The sequence below is a fragment of the Mytilus edulis genome, chromosome 4 (assembly GCF_963676685.1).
Source record: "Mytilus edulis chromosome 4, xbMytEdul2.2, whole genome shotgun sequence".
In the NCBI taxonomy this organism is placed as follows: domain Eukaryota; kingdom Metazoa; phylum Mollusca; class Bivalvia; order Mytilida; family Mytilidae; genus Mytilus; species Mytilus edulis.
Genome location: NC_092347.1, coordinates 57213514 through 57233546, shown reverse-complemented (window position 1 = coordinate 57233546; position 20033 = coordinate 57213514). Strand labels below are relative to the sequence as shown.

The 20033-nt window shown below is 32.8% G+C and overlaps 1 protein-coding gene across 2 annotated transcripts in view; it reads right to left on the bottom strand.

The window, feature by feature from the left end:
• LOC139520025 (chitin synthase chs-2-like) overlaps nucleotides 1-16451 on the bottom strand; it is a 38173-nt gene extending 21722 nt beyond the window's left edge. The window contains exons 1-5 of one of the 2 annotated variants that reach the window (XM_071312411.1): nucleotides 16332-16451; nucleotides 5542-5589; nucleotides 4972-5194; nucleotides 2660-2797; nucleotides 1344-2311 (exon numbers count right to left, since the gene is read on the bottom strand). In XM_071312411.1, the coding sequence (XP_071168512.1) occupies nucleotides 1344-2311; nucleotides 2660-2797; nucleotides 4972-5194; nucleotides 5542-5564 (1352 nt within the window). In that variant the 5' untranslated portion in view covers nucleotides 5565-5589; nucleotides 16332-16451. Of the gene's footprint in view, nucleotides 1-1343; nucleotides 2312-2659; nucleotides 2798-4971; nucleotides 5195-5541; nucleotides 5590-13625; nucleotides 13704-16331 lie in introns of those variants that run through there. The other variant, XM_071312412.1, reaches the window with a different exon arrangement.
• Between the last annotated feature and the right edge of the window lie 3582 nt (nucleotides 16452-20033).

Sequence of the window (20033 nt, the reverse complement as noted above, 5' to 3'; positions counted from 1 at the left end):
GATAAACAAAAAGTCCCCCCCCCCCACCAAACTTTTTGAAACCCCCTTGGAGCAATAACCCTTAAACTCAATCCCATGCTTTCCATTGCAGTATTGAACCTTGTAGTACAATTTCAGAGAGATCCATACACTTAAACACAAGTTATTGTCATGATTGTTTGGAAACTAGAAACATGCTTCTTTTTCTTAATTCCTACATATTTTTGGCAATGAACCCAAAATTTAATCCCAGCCTCCCCTTTGTTATATGGTACATTTTCAGAGAGATCCATACAATTACACATAAGTTATTGTCTTGAAACTAGAAAAATGCTTGTTTTGACCGCTGTTTGTCCCTTAATTCCTAAACTTTGGCCCATAACCCCTTAAATGAATCCAAACCTTCTACTTGTGGTTTTAAACATTGCGGTATGATTTAAGAGCAATTGAAATACTTCTACACAAGTTATTATCCTGAAACTAGAAAAATGTTTGTTTTGGGACCCTTTTGGGCCCCTAATTACTAATCGGTTGGGACCATCATCCCCAAAATCAATTCCAACCTTTCTTTTGTGGTATTGAACCTTCTGAAAAATTTCATGAAGATCTATTTACTTAAACTAAAGTTATTATCCGGAAACCAATGTGTCTTCGGACGACGACGACGCAGACGACGCAGACGACGACATCATACAATTATACGATCCCAAAAAAGGTTTGGGGTCGTTTAAAAACATTTGTAACAAGTATACACACTCAGAGTATACACATGACTTTTTAAATGAAACAGATTGCCAAATTAGAGATAATTCTCAACATACATCAATAATCAAATATCTTAAGGAACATCTACATGAACAAAGTGTATAGACGGTATACCGAAATTCTACTATCGAAATGAATGACATTGTTTCATTACATAACAATTTATCAGATATTCCAAAGTAGACGACGCTTCAAAGTACATTGATTTTTAATGTTAAAGATAAAGATAACCTCTAAGATACAACTATGTTGATGTCTAATGTAAAAGATAAATATAACCTCTGATTTACCCGTTTGTTTTTGTTTGTGTAGTGACTTATATATCCTAATATTAATTCATGTAGTTGAAAGACATGTTTCGACAAAGGTATATTAGTATCACCTACTAAAATTTCTGCTATATCTTTTTCCTTTATACGGCTACGAGTTGATAGATGGATAATATGTAAAAACTGTTTCTTCTTGAAGATTGGTATACGTGTACATGACATTTACTTGTATTTGTACCTACTGAATGTTTTTCACGATATTTTAAAATATTTGTATCCACGATTTCTCTTTATGATATGTAAACCATCTGTCTTGCGTACTTAACATACCTGCTAACAAAAACCATTCTATCATGTGACGAATACCAGATATGTCTGCAGGTCCAAAGCTGTGACAACCAAGCTATTACGAACACTACTAGCATGGTATACACCCCTGTGTCTGTTACTTCTTTTGACATTAGTGTGTTAGAAATCCAGTTTGGTTCATTTATAATATGTGCAATAAACACTCCTGTTACATATACCGGTGTTCCAAAAGTTAAAGCTATACAAAAACATACTTTGTCCATGCAGAGTCTAGTAGATATTATTGCTCCATAGAACAATCCAATACTCATGAAAAAATGAATCAAAAAGGGATTAAGTAGCCAATCGTCAACAAAAGCTTTAGACGATGGAAGATTACATGGAAGAATTGTTGTGTTTAGTAATTGAATTGTGGTATTCTTTGATATATCTAAGCAAGGCGTAGGGACCACAGTTGAATTTAAGACAGAAAATGGTCGGGAGGAAAAAGTTTCTACTGGATTTGTGACTCCGGGAGAGAAAAATGTTGGGAAAAGAGCTACAGCTAACACCAGTCGGAATAAACTTGTCACTAATGAGGATGCTGCGTGAGTTTTTTCACGTTCTTCATAAGCAAACAGTTTTTTAAATAATTTTGACTCTCTTGAATATTTAAAGTATGTCTCAAACCATCGGACACTGAAACAAAAAGCACAGAAAATCATGAGGAATGTGTCTGTAGAAGAAATCTGGTCATTGGTCACTTTGTATATTGGAACAGCAAATAAGGCAGCCGCTTGTAAGATGATAGACAAAATGTTTAACATTTGTTTACCAATATGTCTTCCACCTAAAAAACATTTCTTTCTGTATGATATGGAATGAAGAAAGGAAGGCACTAATGGTATTCCTGACAGATAGGCACACACTTCGACGGCATTTAATAATGGCATCAACTTGAAGACTATCGTGCCCAGACAGAAGAAGTGCAGGCATTCTTTTAATATCACCTGAAAATGTTCAAAATTTCCAAATATATATAAAGTAATTCACTGCATAAATGTAAGCGCATATTCATTTTTCAAGTTGTGTCTTGCACTATTAGTCACTGGTGCTTAAAACTTATCACATTTTCTTTAATATAAAAAAAAAAGTCAATTGAATATACATATGATAACATTATTTATTTCTTTTATTATCATTTTATTTCTTTATTAAAAATGCACTTGATGTAAGATATAAGCTAGGTATTTCAGTTTTATTATACTGATCCGATTATATCATATAAATAGATATCTAAGTCCATCATAAAAGTAAACTCGGTCAAACAGGTTCTATGAAAATTAAAAAATACTTACAACAATCAACTGAATACAAGAGGGGGATTGTCTTTTCCCGAATAAAAACTGCATAAGAGATACAATGAACTTAACACCATCTGGTATAGATATGATAAACAGGAGGAAATATGATATTGCATCTTTTTCTAAGTTTACCTGAAATACAAAAATGTGAGGTAAAATAATCATTAATATTCCGCAATTCTGCAATATTCCGTATTCAATATATTTTTTGGGCTGCCGAGGTTGAACTCAGGACCTTTGGATGGTATACATCTTAAAACTGAAAAAATATGTAGATTGACAATGAGACAACTCTCCAAAGGAGACCATAGAAATTAATAAATACAGGTCACAATAAGGCCTTGAAAAATCAATACCGTATATCCATTCGGTAAAGTCAGCTGTTAAAGGCCACGAAATGACAAATGTACTCAGACAATTCAAACGAGAAAACAAACTATTCTCTACTAAGGAAGATATCGTCGAATAGTATACTCCTCTAAAGAATAAAATGTTTTAAAGTATACTCCATTTAGAAAGTAAATACAAAAAAGTGAAATCCACTAAAGAAGATAACGCACTAAAATTTACACCACTAAAGAAGTAATGCCATAAAGTATACTCCACGAGGAAAGTAATGCTATAAAGTATACTTCGCTAAAGAAGTATTGCTCTAAAGTATACTCCTCTAAGGAAGTAATGCTCTAAAGTATACTCCACTAGGAAAGTTATGCTCTATAGTATACTCAACTAAGTAAGTAATGCTCTAAAGTATACTCCACTGATGAAGTACTGTCCTAAAGTATACTACACTAAGGAAGTAATGATCTAAAGTATACGCCACTAAGGAAGTAATGCCCTAACGTATACCCAACTAAGGAATTAATGCCCCAAAATTTACTCCAACTAGGAAGTAATGCTCTAAATAAATACTCCACTAAGGAAGTAATAATTTTAAGTATACACCACTAAGGAAGTAATGCTCTAAAGTATACTCCACTAAGGAAGTAATGCTATAAAGTATATTCCACTAAGGAAGTAATGCTCTTAAGTATACTCCACTAAGGAAGTAATGCTATAAAGTATACTCCACTAATGAAGTAATGCCCCAAGGTATACTCCACCTATAAAATAATGCTCTAAAGTATACTCCACGAAGGAAGTACTGTCCTAAAGTATACTCCACTAAGGAAGTAATGATCTAAAGTATACGCCACTAAGGAAGTAATGCCTTAACGTATACTCAACTAAGGAATTAATGCCCCAAAATTTACTCCACCCAGGAAGTAATGCTCTAAAGTATACTCAACTAAGGAAGTCATGCTATAAAGCATACTCCATTCAGAAAGTAATGTTATAATTTATACTCTTCTAAGGAAGTAATGTTATAAAGTATACTCCACTAAGGCAGTTAATGCTATCAAGTATACTCCACTTAGTAAGCTGATGTTATGTTATAATGTGTGTTATTAGTCAATGAAAGTGCTGTCCGTGTTACATGAACATCCTATTGTATTACATACCTTTGACTTTTTTATGGCAGTACTTAATCGGATAGAGTCAGTCTACACTGAAGTTAGTGTCATAATTTGAAGAAGTCTATGATAATAGAGTTACCACTCAGATGTGCAATAAATTTTATTGAATTAATAATGGTTTAAAAGATGTTTTGCACTTCGTGAACTGACTACCGGTAAAAAGAAAGAAACTCAATTATTGGTATGATTCTGTATGTTGTCAACATGATGCTTAGATAATGCCTTTGATTAAAATCAATGTAAGCAAAAAGGTGATGTGATTTTAAAAAAATGTACCTTGCGTTGTGAAATATCATTCGAGGCAAACTATTTTACTACAGATTTGTGCTTGTGAATGCACTTTTTGAATGTTTTACGTTTACGAGTTTGTATTTATTTAGTAAGGTGACACATATATCGAATATAAACTAGCAACGCCATTGCTAAAACATAAAAGACAAACAGACAAAGACAAGTACACACAACACAACAGAGAAAACTGAAGACTCATCAACACAAATCCCACTAAAAACTTGAGGTCAGGTGCTCCGGAAGGATGAGCAGATCCTGCTCCACATGTGTCATCAATCGAGGAGAAGGGAACGTGAATAGTTACGACAATTGGAACTTATGTCCATATGACAGTATATTAGTCCCGATAATTCCCTTTTTGAATCTGATATTATTATATCATCATATGATAACGAATGATCAGACTTAAATCAAATTGTGATGCGATTTTTTTTTTATATACATTATTAAAGCTCAGTGTATATACATTTATCATAATTTCACAGGGTAAACACATACTGTATAATTTGTTTGGCGTTCCAGATAAAGCTGATCTGTGAGAATCTGTAGTGCTGCTCTGGACACTATTGCACCACCAAATACCAACAGAAACAGTATGACATACACCAATAATTTCAATCCTTTAAAAATCTTATCTGATAAGCTTGATTTTCTTGTCACTCTTTGTGCTGAAACGTCTTTCCTAAAGATGTCCCAGTAGTTAAATTTTCTTTGCTCATCTCTGAAACAAAAAGAAGGCTTTATTGATAGACAAAAAAAGCAAGTTGTAATTACTATTTATTCAAAAATCAAATATGAATCAGAAATAGTGCTGGTAGAAATTATTGTTAACAATATTCTCTTGTTGGTAAAAATAAAACGCAGTATAAATAATAAAGTCAGTTGCGCACATTAGAAATTAAAACTTCACACACACACACGTCTAATTTTGGTGTCAATAATTTTTTTTATGAATTCATATTTTTATGTTTCATAGTGAATTCAAAAGTATAAAATTTTGAAATGTATCAAAATTGCTACTGAATTCTTAAATATATTTTAATAATGTATTAATATTGTTCAACTCACCGTTGGTCTATTGATTCCTCCATACTGTTGTGTCAGATTACAGAGAATCTGAAAATGAAACAAGAATGAAAGATAATACCTCGTAATCAGTTTATATAAAAAAAAAATATCTGGTTGTCATTCAATTTGGTCTACTAAGAATTTATAAGATATTAAACAGGAAAGGGCTGCTTATTAGATAATGCATATAGGGTGCACTTTGTAAATACAGCTGTTTCTCAAACCACGCCAGACCAGACCAGAAAACATAATGCCCCTCTACTGTCGTAGGTGGGGCATAAAAACATGTGCATATCTGATATAAGGAGAGGAAAGGGTCGATTTTTTTTGTTCTCACCCTTAAAAACGGAATAGATATCACCAAGTGAAGTGAGACGATAATTTGTTAGAACAATTCAATTTTCAATTCAAAGTTTTATTGCCATATAAACTTTACAGTTTGTAATGTAATGTTTATTGGTCGTTAAGGTTACAGTTGAGTAGAAACTTGGTGTAGAAATGCATGGTTTACGCTAGAGAAAGAGTTACGCAGATTTAGACGTTTGGCGGGAAAATTAGTGACCGTGTCGAAAGTTATAGGGGTGATCGTAAAGGACTCTCTATGCTCCGTATTGGTAACATTTAGAGAACACCTCTATCAAGGAAATTGCGGTATCGACCACGGGTATATAAGAGAATGAGAAACGGCGTCCGCTGGCTGTCGATGAGCTGTCATCCTTCAACAGAGCGTACGGATATATAAAGCGCTAGAAGAGCCTTGATATTGAGAGGACACCTTGTACTGGGTACAAAGTGGACGTTCACGTTGATAGGATTGACACAGCAATCTGTCCCACTCGGAGGACAGGCTGTACCAGCCCGCACTGTCTGGTAGTGACAGACGGTCCCACTCGGAGGACAAGTTGTACCAGACCGCTCTGTCTTGTATTGACAGACTTTCCCATTCGGAGGACAAGTTGTACCAGCCACATTGTCTTATAGTGACATAACGTCCCATTAGGAGGACAGGCTGTTATATTGTATAAACTTGTATATATAAGAGTTCATACTTACTTTGTATCGGCAAAAAGCCCGTGTATATATTTTGGTTCATTGTGCATAACATAGATAGTTGTAGTTTTTAGTATTACCGTATTGTTTGTGGACAACTTGGATCAAAGTATTTACTGGAACGGACGTTTGTGATATAAACGCCTGGTTACACGTTACAGTGACATATAACAACAACAAAACAAATAAAGACAATAACTAAGTAACTCAATATATATATACAAATTCAGGTAAATATTAAACGGTCCCCTGTCCTCAGTTCCATTGACTTTTTTATAAAGGATCCTAGTTTATTTACTTGTGTTGGTGTTGATGGGTTAAGTATATATATATAACTTTGTCATTATCAGTGAGATTAGCAAATGAATTACTTTCTCTGTTAATGCAATTAAAATATGTTAATCTAATATTTGAATTATGTGAACAATTTATTAAGAAATGTTTCTCATCATCTAGTACTTTGCATTTTTTGAAAAGTCTCTCTTCGCGAGGAATTTAAAAAATGCCTTCCTTTTTCAATTAATAATGAATGGTCACTGGACGATTGTATGCTAATAAAAAAAATATAAATCTTGCGAAATATCGCAATCAAAATGGAGGGCGTACGCCGTCTACCTTCCCCTCCTTCTTGGATCTGCCACTGTGATCATATGTATTTTTCGAAAATATTACTAGTAATTGTAACTTAAAATACGAATAAAATCTGTTTGTTATTGTTTACATCAAAATAGACTTGTAGCCAGCTGAAGTACGCCGCCGGGTGCGGGAATTTCACGCTACATTGAAGACTTGTCGGTGACCTTCTGCTCTTGTCTGTTCTATGGTCGGGTTGTTGTCTATGTGACACATTCCCAATTTCCATTCTCAATTTTATTGTTGTAGACAAAACCATTTGGCAGTGGTCTTCCAGATATTTATTCACTAAACATTTGGAGAATTGCTGCATTATGATGTCAGTTTTCTCGGTATAGAATGAAATTCAAAACAGTGTGGCTGTGGCCCTTGATTGACACATTAAATTCATCCATTGACTGGGACAATTTAGGTGAATGTTTGTATGTAACGACCACTGCTCATTATGTACTTTTTAATTAAACTATGGGGTCACCAAAGGTTCTCAACACCTTAATAAAGTAATTCGAAAAATTAATCAGAAATAACACGATGTTTTGATTTATATCAATTATATAAATCAAAACATAAAGGTTATTCCTGATTATTTTTTCGAATTATTTTATAATTAAAGGCGTTAAAAAACCTTTGGTAACCCCACAGTTTAAATGTCTATCGTAGGTACGTCGTGAACAGTGGTCGTTACAGACAAACGTTCACGTAAATTGGCCAAGTCAATGGATGAATTTAATGTGTAAATCAATGGCCACAGCCACACTGTTTTGAATATCATTCTAAATACTTTTCAGCATAGAATTAACAATATTTGGGTGTAAATAAAATCAATACCATGAAAGATAAAACTATTATAAAAATTCAAGTTCAAGTCTCTTATTTAGAAAAATATTTGAAAACATATTTATCATGTTATTTTGTCAACAATAAACTTGTGTCAAGATTATTATATGTACAATGATTCAAGATTAAATACCTTTTGGAAGTTTTATTACTGATAAGACCGAAATACAATACTTTTTTAATAAAGATTGTTCATACAGAGATAGTTATTTAAGTTATATAGTAAACAAATAGAACCGTGTTGTATTGCATAGAAAGGTCTTGAGATACTAAACAAACACCTAAAGATTAAATGATTAAGTGACATGTCTTTCATTCGAAATTAGATGATATCAAGATATTGGTCAATTGATCTTGATTTCTGAAAAACTGCACCCTATTTTCTTTTCAACTTCCGAAATAATCCCAATGTACACATATTTTAGCACTAAGAGACATGTATTGTCGAAATGCGCATCTGGTGCAAGAAAATTGGTACCGTTAATTTTATTAGCATCGATGATATAGTCGTATACCATTTATGACAATTAAATTTCATAATTCCGACTTTGTCACCGGCCTAATTTCTTTAAATTTGATTTTAAACATGATATTTTATATATGTCGTAAATCATGTTACACATTCTCATCATCCGGGCTTTGAATAAATTCGTGCATGTGATGTTCCTTTCAATTCAGTTTAAAGATATGACGGTTCGACCATCATCAATTATCTTCCCCACCATGACAGAACTTACTTCGTTTATTAAATGGTTTATTAAAAAATGTGATTGCAAATTCATGTATTGTAACTAATATATAAAGCCTACTTCCGTATTGACAAAGATACATAGCTATACTTATTGCAACTGTGTTGAGATGGAAAAAAACTAAAAAACTAATTCCTCGACAACATCTATGGTAGTTTTGATAGACAGTGGAGTTTATCGACAGGATGTATTCGCTTGGGCACAAATCGCGACACTTTTAATAACTGAGTTTGACTAGAACAAATCAGAGTTGTGTCTGTATTGTTCTGGTCAGTAAGGTCCGTCCTTACGTTCTATTAAATTAAAACATTTGATATAACACTTGTCGTTAGATAGATGATTGATTTGCTTCAAATACACAACAATTCTTTTTAGTTGTGATGTTGATACTTATCCAACGGAACTACATACATTTTGTATCAATAGCAATTATAATTGTCATTTTTCTAGATTTGAATATTTTGATGCTGAAAAAATCTGTACAAAAAATACTACAAAAGACATTGATTATGTTATTAGAATAATAGTGAATATATATTGTTATGCAGTTATGTACACTTAATTAAGATAATTATTTTTAAACTGAGAAGCTTTTTCGATTATTACTATTTGACATTTCACAAGGTCATCTTGTCACACGCTGTTTATGGCGTCTTAACAGTAAATCCGTTGGATGGGTACTCACTAATAATTGAGTCTGAAAGCATAACAAATCATTTATGGTTGGGCAATGGTTCTTAACTAGCTATCATTAAACGCGACCTATGATTTCTGGAATTACTAAAATATTTGAATTATATTATATAACTATACAAGTGTGGACACAGATCAGTGTGGATAGTACGTTTGGATGTGTGACAGTGTTTTATATGACAAAAGGAGTTCTATGTTTTTCCTATATGGTGATATAAACTGTGTTACACGACGACAACCAACCTGAGCATTAGGAGTGTTGTTTATTTAATATTTATTTTTTATGTTCAAGACGGGCATGGAAGAGACACATTAATTACCAAATGATTGTGATAGAATATGTTCAACATCTTTGATTTTGGATGCATATTGTAGTTAGTAGAGCACCACATAACAGGTTTATTTTTTCATGTGATTTTTCTTCAAATGGGAGATGACATCTTAGAACATGATATAAGGATCCTTTTATTCAGTGGTTATCGTTTGTTTATGTGTTACATTTTTGTTTTTCTTTTATTTTTTGTACATAAATTTTCTCGTTTAAATTGTTGTATAGTGTCATTTCGGGGCCTTCTATAGCTGACTTTGCAGTATGGTCTTTGCTCATTGTTGAAGGCCGTACGGTGACCTGTAGCTGTGAATTTCTGCGTCATTTTGGTCTCTTGTGGAGAATTGTATCATTGGCAATCGTACCACATCTTTTTATATGTATTTGCTTATTATTTGTATGGTTCTATTTTATATTACTTTGTGGTAGATCGTCTGTATCATTAGTAAAACATTTTGTTAAATTGTCGAACTGTTCCTCAGATAAGAAGACATTTATTGTTTTTAGTAATGACAATGCCTGACATGATGCTTGGGGCTAGATGAGCTAGTAGGTAAATTTCTGTGTTGTTTTTTATTATCAATTCTTTGATAATATCTCCTCCAAAGATGGTCAAAGCAAAACAAAGAACCTTTGTGAGCATGCTTCAAAGACTCATAACGGCTCCTAAAGTAATCTGATAGAATTTTAATCATGTCAAGTGGATATTATGAACATCTATTTAATATGTCTAAATATCTAGTATATAATTATATTATGTTCGCATGAAAAGGTATAAAAGACTTGCATCAAAACTTATTACATAAGATTTGCGATTTCCAGAAATGTTTAAAAATGAAATTGAAACTTATAAAATATTCCCAAAAAATACCTGTCAAATTTTCTACCATACATAGCTTGGCTACTATGGAAATTATCCATATAATCAATATACAGTTTGACTGAAGTATTGTACATATCAAGAATGAGGAAGTCAACATAATCGAATTTCAATTGTTTATATCAACAAGGGCATCACACAGAGAAATGTCCCATCGCAGTTTAATAGTTGTTTTTATAGACAAATTATAAGTTTGCTTTCAAGCCCTGACTTGAACTTCAGTAGTGTTTTGACCTAACATTTGTACAGGTCGTTCTTGTGTTGTATTGTTACACTACTGTTCAATGTTAGGGGAGGAATGGGATTCCGATAACATGTTTAACCCCGCCACATTCTGAATGTGCCTGTCCGCAAGTCAGGATCCTGCAATTCAGTGGTTGTTGTTTGTTGCTATGCTACATATTTGTTTTTCGTTCATTTTTGTACATTAAATAGGCCGTTAACTGTCTAATATGATTTTTTTTTTCACATTTGTGATTTCCGGACCTTTTATGGTCGCCTATCGATGCAGAATGTGCTTTGCTCATTGTTGAAGACCATTCGGTTGCCCAGAGCTTCTCATTTCTGTGTCATTTGGTATCTTGTGAAGAGTTGTCTCATTGACAATCATACCACATCTTCTTTTTTTTAATCAAAATTCAAACTGAAGTTTAATTTACGACTTAATGTATTTTAGTCGATTCGTAGACCATAGCTTGATTTTTGGCCGCTATTCGTTTCAATCAATAATGATTTGACAAAATTGGTTTCGAAAAAGAGCAGGCTAATGCCGATACAAAAGCAGTAATCGCACCCACAAAGTGGAAAGGGATTAATATTAGTTGCACAACTTGTTTCCCAATTCACTTCAACTAAATATGTTTAAACTAATGGGTTTGATAATGATTCACCAAGGGGTTAAGCCTCTCTAAGGCTTTATTATGGCAAGCCATTCTCGTCAAAACTATGTTTAAACCATTTTTCGAAAACTTTACACACTGAGAATTACAATTACACACTGAGAATTAAAAATTACACACTAAGAATTAAAAAAAAAACACACTGAGATTTCATAAAGACGCACTGAGATTACAAAAATGAAAAACACACCCTGAGAATTGAAAATTACACACTGAGAATTGAAAATTACATACTGAGAATTGAAAATTACACACTGAGATTTCAAAAAGACACACTGAGAATAAATAAACTGAAAACACACACTGAGAATTTGAAATTACACACTGAGAATTTAAAATTACACACTGAGATTTGTGCGCACTTTGTATGCACACATATCTAATTAGCATATTTAATCTGAATCTATTACAAGCTTAAAACAACTAGGGGACAGAACTCGTAAGTCCTTCGATTTGATTCCAAAAAAAAAGTGAAATCACAAAAATACTGAACTCAGAGGAAAATCAATTCGGAAAGTCCATAATCACATGGCAAAATCAAATAACAAAACGCATCAGAAACGAATGTCATATTCCTGACTTGGAATAATTATAAAATTATTTATAAAAAAAACTTTAGAAATACAAGAACAAGAAAAACAACTACTTACTCTTATTACAAAATATATCAAATGGCGAAAAACTTTATTAAAATTATAAGAAAACATTGGAACAATCTGCAAAAAAACAAAGAATGCAGTGAAATGTTTACTCAAGTGTTTATTATAGCATATAAACGTAACAAAAATATAAAAGATTACCTTGCAAAATCAGGGTAACAGTTGGAAGACTTTTGAAAAGGGACCCATGCTTAAACGGTTTTAAGTTAAAAAAAAAATCCCGATATACTGGTAGTAATGATCTGAATTATAGGCAACAAACTTATGAATATGAGCGATGTTAATATAAAAAAGAAGATGTGGTATGATTGCCAATGAGACAACTATCCACAAAAGACCAAAATGACACAGACATTAACAACTATAGTTCACCGTACGGCCTTCAACAATGAGCAAAGCCCATGCCGAATAGTCAGCTATATCAGGCCCCTATAAGACAATGTAAAACAATTCAAACGAGAAAACTAACGGCCTTATTTATGTAAAAAAAAATTAACGAAAAACAAATATGTAATACATAAAAAAAACGACAACCACTGAATTACAGGCTCCAGATTTGGGACAGGCACATACATAAATAATGTGGCTGGGTTAAACATGTTAGCGGGATTAAGTCTTGAAATTTATTACGAATGTTGGTTGAAGGAATCGCATTTCATTATGACAAGAGTTCTTGAGATCAGGATTTTAATCTGTTGAATTATAATTCATCTCATAAATATTCATTAGTAATTTGCATATTAATCTCAGTGTGTATTTTAGAAATCTCAGTGTGTAATTAACAATTTTCAGTGTGTGTTTTTCAATTTATTTCATCTCAGTGTATCTTTTTAAAATCTCAGTGTGTAATTTTGAATTCTCAGTGTATTTTTTTTAAATCTCAGTGTGTAATTTTGAATTCTCACTGTATTTTTTTAACTACACATTGGTGACACTAACTAGTGTCCATACAGACAACTGACGTAATAATTTTGTCGATTAACATTGCTTTCCAAATCTCCCTACTATAAATTTGTATAAAGAGGATAATAATCTAAAGAAAGGATCACGTTTGACCTATACAAAAACGTATTAATGAATGGAGGGGGGGGGGGGGGGTTATTGTACCTTTGACTTTATTTTTGCTTCCTCTGACAAATTCGATAAATATTTCATGATAAAAATATATTTTCAACGTGAGAAAAACAAATGCTGAATTCAAAAATATAATATCAAAACTTCTTAAAATGCATTAAAGCAATCATAATATTTCAAAGTGTTTCGCATGACATGTGTGCGTTTATACATAAAGCAAACAATAACCAAAACGTGTGATTTTGCTGAAATATATGACAAACAAAATATACAAAAACTTACCTTGTATAGAAATTATATATTAAATCAATATGTTGTACGTGCAAGAAAGAGGAAGTCAAAATTGCTTGTCAAACCCATAGTTCTTTAATTTGTATCAACAAGGGTAACACTAGGTCGCATTATCTGAATTTGAAATAAAGTTTTTTGTGCAAAATAGCACCTTTACCTGTATACATTGATTTTAATTCTTCTCATTGGGGTCCCTTGTAAGATTTATCATGAAGTTTGAACATTTCAGTGAATGCATGATGTTGATAAATTGTTTGAATGGTTCCATTTCACCTCTGTTGTGTGGTAGCTATAGGATTTATTATCTATGTTGTGTAAATGCAGCATAATGAATGATAAAATTATTTATCCTTTTTAGTGTGTTTTTTTTTATTTGTTAATGACCGGAACAGCATGTTTACGTTACTCTTTTATTCTGAGGTGGTGTAAAGTTAAACTCAATTTAGCAATCGACATTCTCACCAACAGGCACTTGGGGAATAAATCCCCCGACATTTACTTTATTTATGTTGGTTTGTGTTCTGTTTTTCTCATATACAATGTGTCCTATGTTTTATTCAGTCTATTTTCCCGTTTGAATGGTTTTACATTAGTAATTTTGGGCTTTCTAGGTTGTTGTTCGGTGTGAGCCAAGGCTCCGTATCAAAGACCGTATCTTGACCTATGATGATTTACATTTATAAATTGTTATTTGGATGGAGAGTTGTCTCATTGGCATAGATGCCACATCTTCCTATATGTATTCAACCAATGTAAAAGAGTTGAAGATAAGAAAAGAGGAAACCATGTATAAACAACTGTTTTGGCGTTAAGCCGTATGGACAAGAATACAAGATAATTAAATAAAGTGAAAATAAGTTAACACATAAATGGATAAAACCAGAGGATTTGGAAAATCTGACAAAAATTTCAAAACATGACAAGCAAACATCCTAAAGCACGAAACACAAGAAGAAATATGGTTCTTAAACTCCTCACTTTACTTACATTACATGCACAATTTACCAGGTGATTTTTAAAATGTTTTCTAGACGCATACAGCTTACGTACATATCGTAAAACACCTACGTACCAACTAAATGTACTTAGTTATATAAATGTAGTATAAACGTATCCATCTTAATTGTTATCCATATATTTTACCAGGCTATGTTTTTTTTAAATTATTGTTTTGTTTTAATTGTTTCAGCAAAGTTATATTGCAAAAGAAAATAAATTAAAAGAAAAGATATTAAGATGACTGTACTTAGGTTTATGTGAAATTGTGATGTATGTAATATAATTCTGCTTTGAATTTTATTTAAACAAATACATACATTTACTTTATGAGTGAAGCTCTGACGTAGTACCTTTGACACTCTATTTACAATAGTCGTATTATTGGATAATTTATTGGTGTTCAAAAGATCAATTCGTTCTATATCATGTCTGCATTAAATTCCTAAAGGGTCAGCGGATTTACACCTACGTTATTTTCAAAACACAAGGTCTGCATAACTGGCTATTTTTTTACTCTTTGCTGATTTGTGCAACCCAAAATAGTACTTTGTACGAAAGACAAACAAAAGAAAAAAGAAAAAAACAACGTCATTAAAAAAAATCTTGGTAAAAATTTGCAATTGACCGAAGTCCTTTAGGATGTTAGTGCCATTTGGAGTGAACTGAAGCCTGTTTGCTCACTGAAATATTTTAATTAAAAATGTAATACTCATGTATTTTGAGCTTTTTTTCAGTAACTACAATAATCTTTCATTATGTATATTTTAATCGGAGATGCGTATTAATTTCGTAGCGGCCAGTCTTTATTGATGGAGGATGCCGGAGTGCCCGGAGAAAACCACAGACCTTCGATAGGAAAACTGACAATCCGAGTCAATTAAGATTGGAGTCGAGTGCATCCAAAAAAGCGGGGTTCGAACTCACAACCTCAGCGTTGACTGGCTAGTGATAACAGTAGTAACTACTTAGACCACTCGGCCACCGAGGCTCCGTGAATGGTAAGAGCAATATGCTTTAAATTAGGATAAAGCTTGAAGGAATCTTATCTATAGTCAAATTGAAAATATGATGTACACATAGATTATTAGTGTTGGTGTACATATTAAACTTTATGAAAAAAAAGAGGTAAGTCAATAAATTATACGGAAGCGTATTAACGCCACAATTTCTTTTTTATGTATTTCTATGTTTGCGCTACATGTCTATGTTATATATGACTTATTGCAGCTTTATAGAACTAAATTATGAGATAGGCATAGAAAAGATTAATTGATTCTTATTGATCAGGATCAAAGTACCATGTGCAAGAAAAGAAAAAATAAGCCTAAAATAGAGAAAAGCAAGATGGAAGTCCGATGTACTTATGTGCAGTTATACGGATGCTATTAGGAACGGGTAGTAGTTTTGGTTGTGGGGTATGTTGTATTTGTTTATCAACCTGTATTTAGAGTTATCAAGACAATTGTACAACTGCAATTTTTTCTCATCTATCATGACGGAATATAACTCGTTAATTATCATAACACTCTTTCAAATGAAATTGCTTTTTTCTTTCATTTCATCTTTATATTCCTTTGAATTGTTTTATGATTATTATCAAAGCTATAATTATTTCAAAATTGTAACACATTCAAATATGCAGATGGTCGGATATCTTTAAAAATAATGAAAATATGTTTTCTTATAGAGCGTACTTACCACGTTTATGAAGTGTTTAGATACAATGAAATGTTCTCGGATTTTCTGTACTTAAGACTGTCCATGATATGACGATAACAATCCCTACCCACAGAGTAGTAAATCATACCCCATTTAATATTACAATCTATAATGACATTGACATATATAAAAGCAATAAGCTGATAAAACGAATTTTATCACAAACTGTATTGACAATTTGAATGTACATATTTATTGGACATGTTTATCACATCATTTTGTCTTCACAGACTAGAAAATTGTAGTTCAAAAAGACGCAACCCAACGATCAAAAGATATCTTTAAAATGGTTATGGAAAATGCACCTTGACGTGTTGCAAGACTTAAACAAGTGTATATGTTTGTTTAAATTACACAAACAATATACTTGACTATTTCCAAACAAGTTCTATTTTCTTAATAGTTGTATTTGCAACTTTATAAAAATGCTGATATTTTGTATGATTGTCAATCTGTTGCCAATGAGTCAATTATCCACTCCGGTCAAATTGACGTGGACGTAGAATTGTTAACTTCATTTAGAAAATTAACAATGAGAAAACTTATACTTTATAAACAGCGACAGGGTACAATTATTTCACATTTAACTCCAAAATCATGTCATGTTGATGAGTCGAGCGTGGGTCCGCTTAACTGAACTGTTTTGACCTAAAATTGTAGCATTTTATGAATATATCTTCTGGGTGTATGCTGTGTTTCCCTTAGGCGCTTTGATTTATTTCGAGCAGCTTAACAAACAGAAACATAAAATAAGAAAAACAAACTCTAAAATTCTCATTTATGAAAACACTTATGAAAAAAATGAAGATCAAGTTCTCCTATTAGGCATTTGTTTAAACACACATCTGAAATCCTTTAATTTGAAATCAGTTGCTCCATTCCACCTTTGGGAATGTCCTCTATGACAACTTTCTAAAACACGAATGACATACGATCTCCATGAATGCGATGAGGATTAAACAAAACCCTCTATTGATTCAGCAACTGAAATAAAATTCAACAGATCGTACTCTTCAACTATTTAAGATGGAGATGCTTGTACAGTGTCATCTGCTTCTGTCTCTGGAGACTTGGCTATAACCGTCCACGTACCTCCTGTTGCAATCTCCTTTCAGCCCTGTCAGAAAGATAAGAAAACCAGCGTCATGGCATATACAACAGACTGAGCTTGTTGCGTTAATGTATTGTGAATTGATTGGCCGAATTTAATTTATGCTGCGATGGATTACACGGTGGCTCCTGGTTTAACTTTGTAACCACTGGATAGCCATTCCGTAACTGTATCGTTAATAAGTTTTGATTGACAAGTTGGTTGTGTTTCTTTGTTGCAAATAAATGTCATGACAAATGTACAGCCCCCTTATTTTTCTCTAAAGCTTTTGATTCGCAGATTAATTGTTAAATTCAGTACACCATGAGGTCGAACAGTGACGTACATATGTCAAAAATAAACTGTCTTAAGTTCTTGTATTGCTCATAAATAAAGTGTGACGGGTATGCCAGTACAAATTTCTAACGAAAACATTTCTCACTAACTCAATCTTTGATGTCTTGATTATTTTGTCGCTGAAACCCTATTTTACATTTCCTTTTTCTGACGCACAAAGCCTTCGAACAATGTATTTTATTTGTTCCATATGTTTATTTAATACTAAACATTAAATAGACAGTAAAGAGTAAGTACGTATAATAGACCGTATAATATACATTTTATATCTTTAAAGTCATAAGAAACCTCAAATTAAAAAAAATCATGCATATGTTTTTTATAACTTAATGGATAGTTTTCATTATACAACTTATGTACATATACTTTTTTCTGAGGAAAATTCTTTAATGTGTCCACATTTACAAGAAGTTTATTTGTTTTTAATTGCTTGCTTCCAGGAAGCAATTCGCCGACGTATTTTCCGTATGCATAGTGACCTGAGTGTAACCCTCTTCGTAAAAATCCGGCGATCGCAATACGCATGGATCTCATCTGTCATTAAAATAAACAATTATCTGATTGTACATGTTAAACACGTGCTCAATACCCATGCTTTTTGTCATTTATTTACTATAAGTTGACAATCGGTAAACTTCGGCTTTAAAACACGGCATTTAATGAGTAGCCATATTTGTTAAATCATAACAGACAGAGAGAAAAAAAATTGACGATTATACGATATATTTGCGTAAAAAATGACAAAATCGTGCACAGAGCTCTAAGTTTATGATATAAACATGCATTGGTTCAAGAATTGGATAAACATTATTTTTCACCACTTACTGGTTTCATATCACTTTAAGCATTATTGATAAATTATGGTTTCTTTGCATATATATGATTTAATAGGTTCTATGATATAATTTTACAGGAGTGAAAACAAACTTTTATGTTATCCCCCTTTTAGCTCACCTGGCCTACAAGGCCAAGTGAGCTTTTCTCATCACTTGGCGTCCGGCGTCCGTCGTCGTCCGTCGTCCGTCGTCGTCGTTAACTTTTACAAAAATCTTCTCCTCTGAAACTACTGGGCTAAATTAAACCAAACTTGGCCACAATCATCATTGGGGTATCTAGTTTAAAAAATGTGTCCGGTGACCCGGCCAACCATCCAAGATGGCCGCCATGGCTAAAAATAGAACATAGGGGTAAAATGCAGTTTTTGGCTTATAACTCAAAAACCGAAGCATTTAGAGCAAATCTGACATGGGGTAGAATTGTTAAACAGGTGAAGATCTATCTGCCCTGAAATTTTCAGATGAATCGGACAATCCGTTGTTGGGTTGCTGCCCCTGAATTAGTAATTTTAAGGAAATTTTGCTGTTTTTGGTTATTATCTTGAATACTATTATAGATAGAGATAAACAGTAAACAGCAATAATGTTCAGCAAAGTAAGATTTACAAATAAGTCAACATGACTGAAATGGTCAGTTGACCCCTTTAGGAGTTATTGCCCTTTATAGTCAATTTTTAATCATTTTTCGTAAATCTTAGTAATATTTTACAAAAATCTTCTTCTCTGAAACTACTTGGCCAAATTAATCCAAACTTGGCCACAATCATCTTTTGGGTTAGTAGTTTGAAAAATGTGTCCAGTGACCCGGCCATCAAACCAAGATGGCCGCCATGGCTAAAAATAGAACATGGGGTAAAATGCAGTTTTTGGCTTATAACTCAAAACCCAAAGCATTTAGAGCAAATCTGACAGGGATAAAATTGTTTATCAGTTCAAGATCTGTCTGCCCTGAAATTTTCAGATGAATCGGACAACCCGTTGTTGGGTTGCTGGCCCTGAATTAGTAATTTTAAGGAAATTTTGCTCTTGTTTGGTTATTATCTTGAATATAATTATAGATAGAGATAAACTATAAACAGCAATAATGTTCACCAAAGTAAGATCTACAAATAAGTCAACATGACCAAAATTGTCAGTTGACCCCTTAAGGAGTTATTGCCCTTTATAGTCAATTTTTAACCATTTTTCGTAAATCTTAGTAATCTTTTACAAAAATCTTCTCTGAAACTACTTGGCCAAATTAATCCAAACTTGGCCACAATCATTTTTTGGGTTAGTAGTTTGAAAAATATGTCCGGTGACCCGGCCATCCAACCAAGATGGCCGCCATAGCTAAAAATAGAACATGGGGTAAAATGCAGTTTTTGGCTTATAACTCAAAACCCAAAGCATTTAGAG